At 43.4% G+C, this 18127-nt stretch overlaps 1 protein-coding gene across 3 annotated transcripts; it reads left to right on the plus strand.

Annotated features, from left to right (window-relative positions):
* The first annotated feature begins 4325 nt into the window (after positions 1–4325).
* TOP3B (DNA topoisomerase III beta) lies at positions 4326–17964 on the plus strand. 3 transcript variants are annotated; one of them, XM_085238474.1, is made up of 18 exons: positions 4356–4469; positions 4610–4774; positions 5661–5792; positions 6769–6875; positions 7570–7644; positions 8559–8755; positions 9194–9350; positions 10458–10571; positions 11449–11539; positions 11854–12008; positions 12237–12342; positions 13250–13396; positions 14032–14205; positions 14978–15106; positions 15341–15490; positions 15880–15980; positions 16235–16436; positions 17433–17964. In XM_085238474.1, exons 2-18 carry the CDS (start codon positions 4705–4707, stop codon positions 17912–17914), a joined length of 2589 nt encoding a protein of 862 aa, XP_085094600.1. In that variant the 5' UTR covers positions 4356–4469; positions 4610–4704; the 3' UTR covers positions 17915–17964. The 3 variants fall into 3 exon arrangements, with proteins under 3 accessions (XP_085094602.1, XP_085094600.1, XP_085094601.1); XM_085238475.1 differs by having other exon boundaries at positions 4371–4386; XM_085238476.1 differs by lacking the exon at positions 15341–15490 and having other exon boundaries at positions 4326–4774.
* The last annotated feature ends 163 nt before the right edge of the window (positions 17965–18127 follow it).

Consider the following 18127-nt stretch of genomic DNA (forward strand, 5'->3'; position numbering starts at 1 on the left):
TGTAGGAGAGAGGGAAGAGGTTTTCTGACACCCACAGGGACTGAGCCGGCTCCTTCCCTGCCGCTGTGTGCCCACTGCAGGGCTGCTGGAGCTCAAGGCACGGGTCCAGAGCCACAGCAGCATCCAAACAGTGGAGATGCAATGTGGACTTCAGCACAAGCACGGATGTTAGCTTGAAATGTATAACACTACTGACTCACAGCTCAAAGGCCAGGGCCATAACCAGTGAAACAGCAACCCTGTAGCTCCAAGGCAAAAATTTGTTATTAGAGCAGATGACAGCCACAGGCAGAGCAAGGAAGAGGCTTTACGAGCCTCTTATCTAAAAAAATGGGTAGTGATGAGCCATGTCCTGAGAGCTTTCTGGTTATAAGATGTCTTCATTTTTTCCAAGGCTGGTTCTCCAGCTTTTTCACAGCTACTGCAACCTGGGCAAGGACCTGCGTGTGAGGGGAGGTCGGTGATTTCTCCTGAACAAAGAGCAGTGCAGCTATGGTTCTTTGGGTCATTTTAACTTCAGAGGTGCGGGACAGAGAGAGGATGTAAGAAAGGTTAGAACATAAAAATGCAGTTATGTTTTCTGCCCCAGCTTGGATGGAGCGGGATGTAAAACTCGGGCAAAAATGAACTTTTGGTTTGCTCCAAATGGGGTCAGCAGGCAGAGCTCTTGGTACTGAGAGTTCAACCCAACTCAGAGCAGAAATCCCAATTTCCAAACCCAACTATAAACCAAAACCAAAACCAAACAAACAGCTGAAGTTTCTGCAAAGTGACAGCAAAGAATTTACCTCACCCCTAATTTACACAGCTCAGACACTTGGAAAGCAGAGATGTGAGTAATTAGGTATACAGCAGACTTTACAAGACTGTCTGAACCTGTCTGTATGGTTCTGAATTATAAAACACATATTTGCTCACATCCAAATGTTGGTTCTGTCAAGGTATATTGGTATCTAAGATTGATTTGTTTGAAAAAGGTCTTTAAAATTGCAAATATATTTGACTGTAGCCAGAGCACATGTAAGTCTGTTCTGCCAGACCAGCGTTAGGTTGTTAGCAGGGCGACCTGCATGTCTCCGTGCTAAGTGTTACAGCTGGGAACACCGTGAGCATATAGGTGTGGGACATGGAGCAGAGATGTGTGACTGCAAGCAACCCAGGGCATTTATCAGCCTGGGCCTGGAGCCAGGGTAAGGGAGAGAGGGCAGCCGTAGTGGGTCCTCAGGGTGGGAATGAGGAGCTGGTCACAGAGCAGGGTGGAGACTGTGCAGGAGTTTGGAAGGTAGATCAGCTCTTGGAGAGCTCGCACGTCAGTGTCCCTGTGACAGTGACTTCCCTGATGTGACACGCAGACGACGCTACCCCCTCTGGGAGGACAGGCTCTCCAGGGATGGGAAGCACGCCGACCTGCTGATAGGAAGTGATCCCAGAGCATGTCTGCACCAAGGCAGTGAGAGTGCAACTTGTGCAGATCTTTCTGCTCAGATAGGCTCCCACATGAGCTGCACTTCCCTGATCTCAGCTCCTGGCTTGGAGATGGGGCCTTTGTGGCAACGTGGCTGTACTGCATCAATTTGCAAATAACCGCATGAAAGCAGCTGAGGTCTGCACTGAGGTCTGCATCTCTTACAGCTGTACCCTCAGGTCTGCAGCGCAGTTACCCACACGCAGGGGACGTGGGGGTATGGATTTCAGATGGTCGCCACCATGTTGCTTTTGTTTGTTTTTGCTTTGTTTCTGTTACTGTTTTGTTTTCTTACTTCAGACTGCATTTGGAGAGGGATTATCCAGCCTGAACTGTGGTTTATTGTCAGTGCCCAAACTGGGCTGGAACACAGAGGCTGGTGCAAGACCAAACCTGAACGCAGTTTGTGTGTTTAGTTTCTCTTGTTTCATCCCTGCGGATCAATTCCCATTCACACAGATCCTTTCCATCAATTTTAAGAAAGCCTTAAATGAGAAGTAATGCTTCAGATGATAAATGGGCACTTTTAGCTCTGCAGTCTCTTTAATATGACATGTTCCCCCATCATGTCAGTAGGTGAGCCTTTCTGCCTGCCAGTACCTGACGAACTGGCAAACACACATTGGATATGTATGGGATTGAAGTCTGAGTATTTTCTAACACAGAGCTCTGGTTATCTGTGGGCTTTTCCATTTCTCTTTGAATAAGAGACTGCTACCAAAGGGGAAAATTGGGTCAAGATCCTACGAGATGGTGTGTGTGTGTGTGTGTGTCCAGGAAGTAAGAATATCCTATTGCAGCCAGCATCCACCTTCATCCTTCTCCTCTCCCTTCTATTATTCTTTTTTGTTTGTTTGTTTGTTTTAATTTCTTATAAGGAACACGTAACTTTTGCTTCAACCCAAAGTACTTTGAGAGCTGTTATTTCTCTGTATGCAGTTGACTCTATCTCCTGCTTCCCATCTCTGAAGTATCTGGAGACCAGACCCATGCTCAAGATTTCAGGCACATTTTTGTGGCCTCATAGTTCTTTATTAGTTCCAAAAAAGAAGAAAAACTGTTTTTTCATCACCTGCATTTTCATCATTTCTGATGTCTATGGCATCCTTCCAGATGTGTTTCTGCCTGCCTGATCCTCCTGTCGATACTTATTAATTTCATGACTGTCTCTTCAAGTGTGTTTGGAAACAAACAGGGCAAAGTTACCCTCAGGTCAGGAATGAGCCAAGAGAAGTGAAAACGGGAGTGACCATGCTCTCCGCAACAGTTGGTACTTCTGCAGCTTTTCCTATCTTGCCTTTAAAAAAAGCTTTGCAAACAGATCTGTTGAACACCCCCGAACTGAGGGGAGCCGCTGCCCAAACCCGGGAGCTCCAGGCACCGAGGCGTTGTGACCGAAGTCGTTCAGAGACGCGGAGCCCAAGGCTCCGGCACGGCGCAAGCTCCGCCGATGCGGCACGGATGTCAGGACGAGGGCTTTCGCCGCTGAAATAACCATCCGCCGAAACAACCCAGGAATAAACGGCGCCGGAAAACACGGAGCTGTACGGGCAGCAGCGGGGGCAAGGCGCTCCCGGCCCGCAGATGTTTTCCAGGCCGAGGTGGGCGCCGGCTCCGAGCCCCCGGCCCGGCCCAGGCCCAGCAGCCCCGACCCCGCGCCGCCACCGCTCCCTGGCGGGGAAGCGCTCCGTAACGCGGCGATGGCTGCGGCTCCGCAGGCCGGCTCCTTCCGCGCCGTCCTTCTGCGCTCCGAGCCTTTCCTGCCTGCTGGGCCGCCGTGCCGCCAGCCGCGCAGCACGGGGAGCGCTTCGCGAAGGCCGTGGGGAACCCGTTCGGTCTGCGCCCGCCGCCCGTGGTCCTGGCACGCTGGGTGCTGCTGAAGAGAACCTGTGTGTATGGACATGCAGAGGGTGGCCGGGGTGCTGGGGGATTTTTTGGTGGCGATAAACCTTCACCTGGACCCGAGCAGCTGAAAGCAGCAGCGGGGCAGCTGCCGCTGAGGATCTCCGGCCGTGGTGGTGGCTGCGGAGATGGAGCGATGCAGCGGGGCGGAGGAAATGGGCACGTAGGGCAGCGCTGCGCACCCTATCCCTGCTCTGATCTGGGAATTGGCCCGTAATCAGCAACAGTTTGTTAATGGGTGTGCAGGCCGGCCGTGTTCTGCTCTGCGTCTTCGGGAAGAGGCAGACCTGCGCCTCGCTGAGCGCCCCGGCTGCCTGCGAAGCACCGTTTGCTGTAACGCTCTGCGGCCAAAGCCGCTCGGAAAGCCGGGCAGCGCTCGGTGTGCCCGTGAGCGCAGCGCGGGTGTGACAAGCCTTCAGAACGGGGCAGAGTAACTGCTGGGTGCTAAAAAAGGAAGGGAGATGGTGGGTTTTGTAGCAGGCTTATCGTAGAGGAAATTGAAAATATGCCTGTGACATCTCGGAAGGCTTTGTGTTAACTTGCATAGATTGTTCCAGATGTTCCCCAGATGTCAAAGGGAACCAGGCACTGAAGAATACATTGGTTTTAGGCAACTCACAGCTTTGCTTTTGCCAAGAATAAAGATCCCTGGGTTTGTTTCCTTCCCTAGTAACCTGTCGCTCTAATAATGTCGCTAATCTAACCGAAGATGAATCCGTCCCGCTCATTCCGGACGCGTGGCGATGCCGCACGTTCCGCTCCGGTCTGCTTCCCTGCCTGCGCGGCGGCCGCCAGTTCCCGAGAGGAGCGCTGCGGGCTGCGGGATCCGCGCGGGGCAGGGCAGAGCCGCGCCGACCTCCCGGGGCCGCACGCGGGGAGCGGGGCCGCGGCTCGCCGTCACTCCTCCGCACGGACAGGGGGCGCCGGCGCAGCGGGCTGGACGGAAGGTGCCGCAGCGCCCCCCGGCTTCCGGCGCCGTGCCCCGGAAGTGCGAGCGGGCGCTATGGCCGCTCGCTGAGGTGCGGGACCGGGCGGTATTTCGGCTCGGCTCGGCGCGGCTCTTCTCTGGGTCCGTCCGACTCCGGGCTCGAGCTGTTCCCCGGTGCGCCCGCTGGAGCCGTTTCCCGCCGTGAAGCTGCGGGCTGCCCGCGGAGCGGCGGGTTCAGGCTGCGCGCTCGTGGGATGCGTGGTTGCTCGGCGCTGGGGCTGCGCAGCACGCTGCCGCCTTCCCTCTCTCTCCAGGCTGAGGACCGGCTCTCACCCGCGAGCTGAGTGCCGCGGGCTCCGGGAAACCGAACCGCTGCGCCGCCTGTCAGTTCGTGTCTCGGCAGCCCACGATGAGGACTGTGCTGATGGTGGCGGAGAAGCCCTCCCTGGCGCAGTCCATCGCCAAGATCCTCTCGAGGGGTAGGAATGGAAGCGGCTCGGTTTCGTCCTGTTTTGGCGGTGGCAGAACGGAGGCACTGCCCTGCTGAGGAAATGGATGTGTTCTGCACGGAGCCCCGCTGCGTGAGGCGGTGCTTGAGATCTCTGCGGGAGAAGTGAGGTCGGGAGATGGCCAGGTGGCAGACTTGGTTGTCTTTGGGGTAGCAGGCACTGGAACAGTGGCTGAGGGCAGCTGCCCGTTCGTGAAATTACTGAGCGGTGCTTCGTTTTGTTTGTTCTGTGTGTTTTGATGTGCTGATGTTTCTTCAACTTGAGAATCATGAAATCTGTTTTTGTTACCTCTGAGCAGCCTCACCTAGTGTCTGCTTCAGTGGTTGGCACCCCTGTCTGTGGCAGGGGCATTGGAACAAGATAATCTTTGAGGTCCTTTCCAACCCAACCTGTTCTGTGATTCTCTTTTGTATGGCTGTGGTGTGTGATGGTGCATACAGTTTCAGGAAAACGCCAGTCAAGTAGTGAGCTGGTATCTGGGAATTTCTGAAGCAATGGTGAATATTCTATAAATGATGGGGGTAACAGAAAACCAACTGTGTTTGCTTAAGGATCTCTTGGATCTTGATGATCCCTGAGGTCCCTTCCAACCCAAGCCATTCTGTGGTTATGGTGGGGGAAGATAAAGGAGATTCTGGATAGTTTCAACTGAAAATGAACTATGACAGAAAAAGTTTAAAACAATAATTGGAGCAAAACCTTGATCAAAGAGTTAGAATTTTATGATCAGGAAGATCCTAGTTGCCTGGCCTAGAGAAAAGGGGGTGTAATTATGAAAGAATAATGATTGTTTTATTTTTTTTTTAATTACTTTTTAGTTTGTATTTTGTTGTTAATTGTGTTCTTATTCTCACAGGAAACATGTCCTCTCGCAAGGGGCTGAATGGTGCGTGCTCTGTGCATGAGTACACGGGGTCGTTTATAGGGCAGAGTGCCCACTTCAAGATGACATCTGTGTGTGGTCATGTCATGACTTTGGATTTCATAGGTATTTGTTCGTTGAGTGCTTTAACTGATATGGCTTGTAAAATTTTCAAGGACTTGATTATTTCCATGTATGATGTTTTCTTCAGGAGCAGCATTAAAGAGAACTAGAGAGGAAGGGAATATGACAGTAGCACTTGTGGTCGTCAGTTTTTGACTTTTGTTTAGCCCCCTGGCTGACTTATTGTGTGACTGTGGGTGTGCAACACATCTTTAATACCTGAATTATATTATGAGTCTTAATTTGCCAACTATTAAAAATGTTTCGGTACTTTGGATGGAAGGTAGCTAAGGAATGCAGAGTCCAAAGGGATGTTCTCTAGAGCACCATGGTATGGTGCTGCAGAATAGAGACATGGTTAGGCTCCTGTGCAACGAAACCTGTCATCATCTCGCTTTGAAGTGTTGAATCACTCATGTGAGTGCTTTGTTTCCTTTAATGCTAACTGCCTCACAAGTTTTGGGGGCTAAATTCTGAGTTAGTTATACAGTGCTTTGAAGGAGTACAGTGTCATCTAATTGTTAAACGATGTTATGAACAGTTATTTTTGAGACAGGGAAATGAACAAATGCACTGATATGAGATGTGGTGATACAGGATGCTTCACAGCATAATAGGGCTGCAACATAGCTGGCCATGAGTAATGGTAAAAGAGTGCAGTGTGCACCTCTTGTGTGCGCTGTGAAAACCAGGAAAAATTGCTCCCTGGCCTGATAACTGATTGCAGGAACAGGAGGTTTTTTTAATAGCTCACATTAACATTTCTGAAAGATGTGTAGTATGTCTCTTTAAATTCTGTCCGCCGTGTCTCAGAATTATAGCTGCAGTTCACACAGAGTTCAGAGGTCACTTGAGATCCAGTAAAGCAAGATGCATTAGGATAGAGGGCTTTCCAAGACAAAGTTTGAAAGCCAAACTATTGTTCTGGGGTTTTTAATGTTTATTTACAGCTCTACTTTAATGCACTTCTGCTTTTCAGGAAAATATAACAGCTGGGACAAGGTGGATCCAGCAGAACTTTTTAGCAAAGCTCCCACAGAAAAGAAAGAAGCAAATCCCAAACTGACCATGGTGAAGTTTTTACAGGTATTCCTCTTATGAAACGTATTTGAGATTTGAAATCTCAAATCAAAACAAAACAAACAAAATCAAAACAAACAATACGTGTTTGGCTTCTAACAGCACATGGAAGGTCTAGCCTGTAAATGGCTCCTTCCAAATATCTCTTAGTCTTTTCTCACATGCACTTCTCTGGGAGGAAAGTGATAGTTTGGATCCTTTTTCAAAATACTCCTCTTTCTGGAAAGAAGGTGTTGGTGTTTGGTGTAAGACTGGTATCTGTTGGATAAGTTTAGATTTCCTGGCTTCTTTATGAGCTAGAAAAGTGGTTCTTGATTTTTTTTTTTTTTTCTTGTTTGATTTAATGATGTGAGAATTAAGACAGAGGAAGGGGAGGGGACTGGGCCCAAGATCATGCACACAGTGTGGGGCAGGAGTTCAGGAGCCTTCTGCTACTGTAGAGCCGTCCATGCTGATGTATGTATTTTTTCAGAAAGGATGTAGGCAGACTTTTGGTTCTGTGAAGCACATCTTTCTTTTCTCTTAAACCATTCTATAATTACATGCTGCTTTCTTGTTACTTTTGCTTTCTTCTTCCGACTCTTTTTGCACCAAATAAATTGCATCATCTTTAGAGCTTTAAAACAGAAACAAAAGCTCTACAGTTACTGAAGAGATTTTTTGTTTGAGTTGCTGGTGACTGTGCTAATTTCTCTTACAGGTGGAGGGAAGAGGCTGTGATTGCATTGTCTTGTGGTTGGATTGCGATAAGGAGGGAGAAAACATCTGTTTTGAAGTAAGATTTCTAATACCATAATGTATTAATTTGTAGTATGAGGTACTATTGGTATGTTATTCTTTGGATACATGGTGATACTCAACTAAGTTAAATAAAAATTTAAAAGCATGGGGAACCTTGGTGGAAAGGCTCATGTTTTTGAATTCATAAGATGTCAGTCAAAGAGTGTAATTGATTTCGTTGATGTTGCGGATCAGAGAGGAATAATAAGATCTCTTAAATGTTGAAATGTAGCAGTGCTTTCTGTCAGAATCAGTATGTTTCACAGCTGGTGTAGTTATTTTGTCATCCTTATAAAATTAATTTCTATTATCCTAGCTTAGTGAGACCCTTCTGAGCATAGAGACTGCTTATAAGTGTTGGCTTACAGCAGGAGTTTGGACTCTGCACATCATAGATACAGAACTACAACTTTGTGGTGTACAGAGACTTTTTTTAAAAATCCTGTTCCCAGAAGTCTACATGAAAACTATTTTTTTTCTCTCTTGTTTAAAGAAGCACGTGTTATCAAGTATTTAAGTTCTTTAAATACCACTATTTCATTACTTGCCTTGGCAACCTAGGTAGAAACTGATGCATATTCATCAGATATTCACAGTACAGCAGCTACAGTGGTGGAACTCTTTGCTCTGAGCTAAGAATAGTGTTTCACTTCCAGCAGTTGCTGTTTGATATACAAATCTTTCTTTTTTTTTCTAATTCTTAATATGCTTCTTAGTGTACAGACAAATACTTATCAGTTCTTATCAGTTTATGTACTGGCATGACATCTTACTGAACGAAGAAAGCAGTTACACATCAGCAGGTGTTTTGTGGGGAGGGTTTGGTTTGTTTTTTTTCTCCAGAGAGAAGAACTGACTTAAGCCCTGAGCTTTCAGTTACTTATAAAGTCTGCTTCTGATCCTCATTAGGTTCTCGATGCTGTTCTTCCCGTTATGAACAAACCTCCTAGCACCGAAAGGACAATTTATAGAGCTAAATTCAGTTCTATTACTGACACAGACATCTGCAATGCCATGAATCATTTGGGAGAACCCAATCGCAACGAAGCCCTGTCAGTGGATGCCCGCCAGGAGCTGGATCTCAGAATTGGCTGTGCATTTACAAGGTGACAGCATAGATTGCAGATGGTTTTATGAAAAGTTCAGGAATACTGTTCTGTCTGCAAAATATGCCTCAGAGCTGTAGTGGCTAATTCTACTGAGTACCAAAGCAAACGATTTTATGCTGTAAAGTGAAAAAATGTGCTGTAGCTTTAACTGAGTTAGAGAAAATAATGTCAGCAGATATGGTATATTCTTATTTTGTCTTCCTCTCACATTTTCTTGGGAGTAAGCAGAATTCTAGGAAGCAAAGTAATTCTAACTTCTTTAGCTTTAAGACTTGATGTTTCTGAAAATACCTTTTTTTTTTTTTTTTTTTAATATGCACCTGAGTGACTTAGCAAATTATTCATACATATCTGGAAAAGTTCCTGAAAGTTGCTTCTTTGCATGGGAATGAAGATTTTAATGTATTTGTTGCTATATTTTATCTTTCCCTTAAGATTTCAGACCAAGTATTTTCAGGGGAAATATGGAAATTTAGACAGCTCCCTCATCTCCTTTGGGCCGTGTCAAACACCAACACTTGGATTCTGTGTTGAAAGACACGACAAAATCCAGTCATTCAAGCCTGAGACTTACTGGGTGCTGCAAGCTAAAGTAAGCTTTGTGTTACTTGTTTGATTAAAACATGTTTTCCTCCTTATGTACAAAGAAATGCACTTAATATTTTCATTTTGTCCATTCATAAATTTGTAGCTGCTGACAAGAATTCACAATGCCTCCAATTTACTTGTGTATCTTCTTTCCGTTCACATGTGTGTCACCACTCTCTCTAGAGCAGATTTGATGATGGCAGTTCTGTGTTCAAGTGGTTATTGTAGCTGCTTGTAAGAATTCTTCAGTGCTAACCATCTAAGCTTAGACTCAGCCAGAAAGACAAGTTGAAATGGCTTGTTATTGTTCCCTGGGGTCCTTGGACCAACTGTGGTGTTAATTTGAATCCAAGAATTAATTTGTCTGCCAGCAAGCATTGGCATTGCTGAGTATTGGAATTCTAAAGTAAATAAAATGTTCATTGTGTTGATGCTGAGTCCTCTGAATGCTTTGGCAGCTTATGGCAGTTTTATAGCCTTGCTGCTGTCCAAGCTTGGAGAGCAAACCAACGTGGTTTTACTGTTTGTGATGACAGGGATTGTGTGAGTAAATAGAAGACAGATGGTAAGAAGTTGCCATTTTTAGATTTTACAATTTAAAAAGAAGAAAAGGTGAAATCCAGTGTCTGCTCTCATCTGTTTTTTGATATATCTCATTTATATGTGTTGTGCTAGGAAGTATTTGGTGCCTCTTCTCAGGGCGTTTCACACACACGCTGATTAGTTCATATTTATTTTTGTAGGTGGGACTTGGAATGTGGCCTACGTACACTTTATTTTTAATGCAAAGAATTAATTTTGCTAAGTCAAAATGATAAACTTTGAATTTCTGCCCTTTTTGCCCTTACTATTCCAAGTATTTAAAATAAGCATAGAGTTTCAGTTAACTGCAAGTATAATTTCAGTCATTCTCCTGAAGTCAAATTACTCTCCTTCTCAAAAGCCACTGGAAGATGAGTACAGCTGCATGCTTGGAGCACTTGTACAACACCTATTACTAGGGTTTATTACTTTCTGGATTATTGTTGGAAAAGTGCATTCTGCACTTTCAATAGTTGTGTTGGTGGGAACTAATTTGTTGTTGTTGTTTGTTTGTTTTTTGATCAACTAGGTGAACCCTGAAAAAGAAAGTTCTCTCACTTTGGATTGGGATAGAGTGCGGGTATTTGATCGTGAGATTGCCCAGATGTTCCTAAATATAACAAAGACAGCAAGAGAAGCAAAGGTAGAAGTATTTACTAGGTGTTGCTGGAGCATATTTCACATAAAGGAAATACTACTTAATAGCTCATCTACTGAATATTGTTTTTTTTTGTGTGTGTTCTTTTGGTGAAGAAGGTTATGAAATATACTCTGTATCTTTTTTTATTCAATTCAACTTTGTATAAATGATAAGCAAAAGGTTCTTGATTGTAGTTTGTGTTGCACTACTGCGGTCATCTCAACAGAAGCCTGTTCTTAATATTGACTTTGGAAATGGTCACCATTCGTGATAGGAATTAGCAATCTTCATTGCTGAACTCCGAGCAGACCTCTTATTTCCCAAAGGACGCCGTACAGATCAGAATTTATTTACTTACATAACAACGTTCCTTTTAATTGTGTATGGTGCAGTCTTTATAGCCCACTAACTTGTAATTCTGTTCTGTTCAATACTTGTTTGACAGTGTGTTGGGATTTAAGTGTTTACAGCTACCAACATTCAGAGGCTGTGTGAAGTCTTTAAAAATCTAGATCCCTATATTTAGGGGCCATCAGTTGGATTGAGCACTACTCCCTTGTAGCACTGATGAATGTGCTGCTGAGCTAAATGGGAAGTGAAGATAGCAGTAAGCTACTTTTCTGCATATCCAGTGGCAGGTCTGATCTAGTCCACAGTGTGCAGGGACCCTAGGGCTGTACCTTCAGCATTTGGTAAAACTGTCTCCAGTTGGATTCTACCAGATTTGATGGTTACTGTTCTAAGGAAAAAAAAAAATCAAAACAGACATGACAAAAGCAGGTAATGTTAGGTATATCACATGGTTTTAGTCATAATGGAAATTATACATTTATCAGTTACCAAACTTCAAAACTTTTACTGGAAAAATGCTATTTTCTAGGTAGAATCTGTGAGTAAAAAAGAGAAGGTGAAGCAGAGACCACTGGCTCTGAACACGGTAGAAATGCTACGAGTGGCCAGTGCTGCTTTAGGTACGTGTAAAAGTTTAGATTTTCACACTGATTTAGAGCAAAGTACGTTGGATTCTCAGCTGAAATAATCAAGCCCATATAAAATACATTTTGATAAGTCTCTTCTCCCTACAGTTTATCACTTTTGGGAAACAATTTAGAAAGCGTGTCAGAAATGCTGGGTCAGATCAAGGTGGCAAAAGTCTTACAGAATGGACAAGCTATAATTTATAATTAATTGAAATGTTTTGATAAAGTGTGCTTTAAGACTCAGCAACCAAAACCACCTGCAGATTGCTGTGAGTCTGATTTTGTTCTCTCCTGTGCCATCCCAGGAATGGGTCCGCAGCACGCCATGCAAATAGCGGAGCGGCTTTATACGCAGGGTTATATTAGCTACCCTCGAACAGAAACTACCCATTATCCAGAAAACTTTGACTTGAAAGGATGCTTGAGACAACAAGCTAATAATCCTTACTGGGCAGAAACGGTGAGTACGTAAAGCAGCACCTCTGCTGTTCTGCAGGTGGTTCTCTGGTCTGTTTTAGAACATCTCACCTGGTATGTCTTCATCTCTAGGTCTGCAACAACAAATATCTGTAATTGCTTTTACTTACAGATATTTGTAGTTACGGATTGGTTCTCAAAAAAACTTTTAACCTGATAGTAGAGACCTGCTATCCACTTCAGCCTGCTTTCTCTCTTTTCCTTCGCCCAGGTAAAAGCATTGCTATCAGAAGGCATCAATCGTCCAAGGAAAGGCCATGATGCAGGGGACCATCCTCCCATCACTCCAATGAAAGCTGCAACAGAAGTAGAATTAGGTATAGACAAATTGCATAGTGTTACGACTCTTAGAAATCTGTTAGAAATCTGCTCCTGAAGGTTTGGGAGCCATGCTGAAAGGCTCTAGGATTTAACATAAAATCTGAATTGCAGGAACTGGAGAGAGAGCAGACTTTACCTTAAGTTAAATTTCTAATAACAGCGAAGATCAGAACTCTCAGAGATATTTGCCCTGTAATAGCTTCAAAGTGCTGAAACTTTATTAAATATTTCTGCTTGAAATTCAGGCTTAAGCTGAATTTAATTTTTTTTCCTCTGTGGTTTGTGTTCATTATGTTAAAATGTAAGATTTGACTCTATGCCGTGACCTGTTAAAGAGAGGTTTAAAAATTGTAAAGAAGTATAGTGAATGTGTTGTGTTGTTTATTAGGAATAACTAAGATTGTTGTAGAAAACTGGTAAATCCTGATTTTCAGCCATCAGTGCAATCAACTCTGATAGAGAAGTATGTTAAGACTTTGAGTAACCATATAGCTTTCTGAATGGCTGTGTAAAACTTCTTTATACACAGTAGGATGAAATCTGCAAAGCACAAGACTGATACTTGGAAGCTTAGTTTCTGTTTATAGCAGTGTAACCTCTGCTATTTGATTTCCTAACTATATATTGTGATAAGGAAACTGCATGTAGCTCTTGTCTGTGCTATGCTAGTTTGTCAGGCAACCTGGTTGATAACATATTTAAAAAAAAAAAACACAGTGTAGCACAGGATTCTCACACATGATTCTGTGGGTAGGAAATTTTAAAGAGGAAGATGGATGGACTTTTGAATCTTATTTTCTCTTAGGTACCAGTTTTCCCTGTGGAAATCTGATATCTTTTAGTGCAAATTTTATGTAGTGCTGCAAGACTTATTTGTGGGAGTAAGATATTGTTTATCCTCAGGTGGAGATGGATGGCGACTGTATGAGTACATAACCAGGCATTTTATTGCCACTGTGAGTGCTGATTGCAAGTACCTACAAACCAACATTTCTTTCAGTATTGGCCCTGAACGTTTTAGCTGTGTTGGAAAAGTGGTAACTTCACCAGGTAAGACTAACCAGGGAGTAAGTAGTTAGCTACTGTTTATTATTTTACCAATTCATGCATTAAATAGATATAAAAGTGAAGTTTTGGAGGCAAGTAGAACTTAAGACTTTTTTTCCTGGAGCCTATTAAGATCACAAGGACTGAATCTTTGTCTTCATTTCATTTCTGTTACCCTAGAAAAGGATGTACTGGTTTTGTTTTGTTTTTCTTCTTCTTTTTTTTCTTTTCCTTGAGCCTCAGGAAAAAGACTGTAGTACCCTCAGTGAAATGTTCACAGCAAGCTGTCCCAGTCATCTGTTACATTAATGCAACTTAGTATTTGCATTTTCTTTTTAAGAGACTCTTCCCATCCCTTTGGTAAGACTTTTGGCACTATGCTTTCATTTGAGGAAAGCCTTGGTTGGTTTTTTCATTTTTCTCTCCATATATCAGCTGGACCCAATTTTCCACAGAACAGCTTTGATGCGGTGAGAGATCCCTCTCTTGATATAGTACTTCAAATATTGTCTGCAGGGAATGGCAAACAGCCTCTCACCTTTGATGTGCATTGTGTAGCCCTTGTTAAAATCAGAAATAGGAGTCTTGGCCTTTAGAAAGCTGTGAAGATAAGCTCTCATTATTTTGTTTACCTCCAGGGTTCACAGAAATTATGCCTTGGCACAGCATCCCATTAGAAGAGAGCCTTCCCTGCTGTGAGAAAGGAGATCTCTTTCCAGTTGGGGAAATAAAATTACTGGAAATGCAAACGAGTCCTCCTGACTACCTGACAGAAGCAGAACTCATCACACTGATGGAAAAGCATGGCATTGGTAGGTACTTGCCTAACGTACATTATCCTGCAATACGTCTACTAAGAGGGCAAGGGGTCTGAGTCACCCCTCTGAACTTTCTCTGCTGGTAATGACCTTTCAGTATTCACTTGAGTAAGTCCAGGCATGATCTCTTTCCCACCGAACCACAATGCTTGTATCACCTCTTAGTGGATGGTAGATTCTGCTTTCCCCATATTTCATTCTTTTTATCCTTATGCCCAGTTTCTGACCAAAGCAAAATCTTTTCTTAATCTCTCCTTGTCACTTCTGTGTCACAGAGAGCTATTGCATAGAAGAATGTACCTCCAGTTGTTAGCAGCAGTTTTCTGTCTTTACAGCTTGCTTCAGTTTTGCTGGCTCCAATAGTCTTTAAATATTTTATTATATAATTTATCACAGTATTATTTTTCTTTTTCAATCTGACTTGCTTCCTTCAATACATTTTCATAAACGTGTCCAGTCCAAACAAACACAGTATTTTTGTTCGCTGTATTTTTCCAGAATAAGTGATTGTGAGAATAGCTTCCCTCCCATCACTAATTCCTCAGAAGAGACGAAAGGATTAAGGTTAAAACGTGTGGTTCAGCCTTCTCAGAAAACTGCAAAGGAACATATATATGTTAATAGATAGAGATATTATCCACTGGAAACTGGGCATAGGCACAAAGCTGTCTCAGAAGTGCTATAATATGACATAAAACCAGAGAAGTCAGAAGTTAGTAATTCAGTGCAAACTTTGATGGATTATTTTGTCTTCTTTGTGTGGCAGGAACCGATGCGAGTATTCCAGTTCACATCAACAACATTTGCCAGCGAAACTATGTCACAGTGGAGAGCGGTCGAAGACTAAAGCCTACAAACCTTGGAATTGTTCTGGTTCACGGTTATTACAAAATAGGTCAGTTAAATGCTCTCCTCCAAATTCATCCTCTCACCTTTTGTCCCCTTCAGTAAGTTAGGGGCTTTTGTCATTGTATAAATAATGTTTGTCTGAAAAGATACCTCTAGGAAAGGATTACTAGTTCTAAAATCCGTAAAAATTTAAATTTATTTTGATATCAGTTTATATATGGGCAGTTTCTTACCTCTGTTTTTGGTCTACAGTTGCTACTGTCCTTGTTTTTTCTGGTAGATGCAGAATTAGTTCTTCCTACAATCCGCAGTGCTGTGGAGAAGCAACTCAACTTGATAGCTCTGGGTAAAGCAAATTACCACCAGGTCCTGGAGCATACCCTTGACATCTTCAAAAGAAAATTTCACTATTTTGTGGATTCTATTGCAGGTAAAAATTGTAGGGAATTTCACATGTACAACGACTACTTAATTGTTGTACTTTCAAACAAGGTTGGTTTTAGGCTCACTGAAAGTTGTGCCAGGGCTTTGCTTTACAAGGGAAATTTGATCATGTCTCCAAAATTCCCCTTAAAATTTATTTTGTGACTGTGTAGTGGTGAAAAGCTTCAAATGAGCTGAAGTACTTACCCTACTGTGTTTGTGGATGCTTATTGCAAAATAATAATAATTTTTTTAAAAAATTATCCTGAACAAGGAAGCATATTGTGAGTAAACTACTTTAATTCCCACAGCGTCTTCGCTGGTCCTGTAAGTAGTATTGTGCAGTTTCCTCCTGTGGGAAGAATTCTGACACAAATGGAATTCCTTTTTCTCCAGGTATGGATGAGCTGATGGAAGTGTCATTTTCGCCCTTAGCTGCCACGGGTAAACCTCTTTCCCGCTGTGGCAAATGCCATCGTTTTATGAAATATATTCAGGTAAGTTCACATTGTGTTTGGATTTTAAATTTCACTTGCTGGGGAGCAGTGATTAGAAGTCCCCTTGCCATTATTCAGGGTGGATTCAAATGTCGTTGTCAAGAAAGCCCTTCATGGGGAGGAGGGGAAGGGGTGAAGCCTGATGCAGTTTTTCTATGCAGTACAAATCAGAGAGAGGTCACTGCTGGATTTCCTGCAAGTTTTGAACCCTGCTGACCATACAGATGTTCAGAAGATTTGCATTCTCTTTCCAGGCCAAACCAAGTCGTCTGCACTGCTCTCACTGTGATGATACCTACAGTCTCCCACAGAACGGTACAATTAAGCTCTACAAAGAGTTACGTTGCCCCCTTGATGACTTCGAGCTGGTGCTGTGGTCGTCTGGATCCAGAGGAAAGAGCTACCCACTCTGTCCGTACTGTTACAACCATCCTCCCTTCAGGGACATGAAAAAAGGTATCATAAATAAACGCAGGGGGTGTAGCTCAAATGTTAGTTATCTTTGTGAAAGTTCCCTGTGGATTTTCTTGAATATGAGAGGCTGCTGTTACTGCATTTTGCTACAAGACGGAAGAGAGAGGCTGGTGTGCTTTGAACTATTGTTCTTACTTCAGTGTTCCTGGAGTTTAATGAAAGCTGCTTTTGTCAAAATAGCAGCATTTGGGGCACGAATTCAGATATTGCAAGATTAGCCATTTTTTGAATCCATCTTTTTCTAAAAGAGCTGACATGGAGCATCTGGAGAACACTTTACTGTTGGTCACACAGCCATGTCTTAACTTACTCAGAATGTTGAATAAACCCCAATAGATTTTATGAAGAAAATACAATATTAACTGATCTACATGCACAGAAGGTGACCTTTCTAACATTTATTATACGGATGAGGCTATAGATTAAGGATAGGCCTGAGAGGGGGAGAACTGTATTTTGATACAGGAATATAGATGGTATGTCAGGAAATTACTGAAGGATATAAGAAGGGGCAAAAATAGTATAGCAGTTAGTATAGTAACTGTGAGATCAAAAGGTATTTAAGGTCACGCTTGGAGGCTTTGAATGAGTGGCAGGAGCTTTCTGGCATCTTTTTTTTTATTATTGTCTTCTAATTAAAAATGTCGTATGCTAACAGCATACAGTGTAACTGTAAATAGCAATTAGGAGTCATACATTTAATTGAAAATGTATGTTTTTTTCAACACTTCATATATCCAAACTCTATGTGCTGTACAGGGGCATTGTCTGGGAGTCATTGTACAGTTGGGAGCGAGGGGTTATTCTGAAGAAGTGAGAAGACAGGTTCCCTTTTGGAGTTATGTTCTGTTGTGCAGTGGTTTAGAAAATCTGTACCATACTAAGTTGTCTTTCAATTCTGTGTCTCACTTTCTGCAAATTGAGCAGTGGCAATATAGAGGGTTCCATAGTGGTATAGTTTCACTCTTCTTCCACCAGGAATGGGCTGTAATGAATGCACCCACCCCACATGCCAGCATTCTCTTAGCATGCTTGGAATTGGGCAATGTGTTGAATGTGAGAATGGAGTTCTGGTGCTAGACTCAACGTCAGGTCCCAAATGGAAGATGGCCTGCAACAAATGCAATGTGATTGTGCATTTCTTTGAGAATGCCCACAAAGTCCGAGTGTCACCAGAGACCTGCGATTTGTGTGATGCCGCTCTTGTGGACGTAGATTTCAACAAAGCCAAATCTCCTCTACCTGGTGATGAGACCCAGCATTCAGGCTGTGTGTTCTGTGACCCTGTGTTTCAAGACCTGGTGGAGCTGAAACACGCAGCCATGAGGCACCCCATGCACCGCGGCGGACAAGGGAAAAGGCAAGGTCGAGGAAGGGGAAAAGGGCGGAGGCCTGGGGGAAGACCCAACCCAAAGAAACCCAAGGACAAAATGGCAGCTCTGGCTGCTTACTTTGTATAATGGTCACACCATGCAAAAAAAATAAATAAATAAACTTCTTATAAAAATTCGTTTCTGTTGCCGTCATTGTTTCTTACGCTAAGGCGAGCACTGCATTGGTATGTGTCGTGTGTCGTGTTTGTGGATCTTAGTGGAAAATGAGGAGTAGCGGTTCTCTGCGGGAAGTTGGTGCCAGGGGACATAGCATCAACATACAGATTTTAGATTTGATGG

Source organism: Meleagris gallopavo, chromosome 17 (assembly GCF_905368555.1).
Source record: "Meleagris gallopavo chromosome 17, MGAL_WU_HG_1.1, whole genome shotgun sequence".
Taxonomy (NCBI): domain Eukaryota; kingdom Metazoa; phylum Chordata; class Aves; order Galliformes; family Phasianidae; genus Meleagris; species Meleagris gallopavo.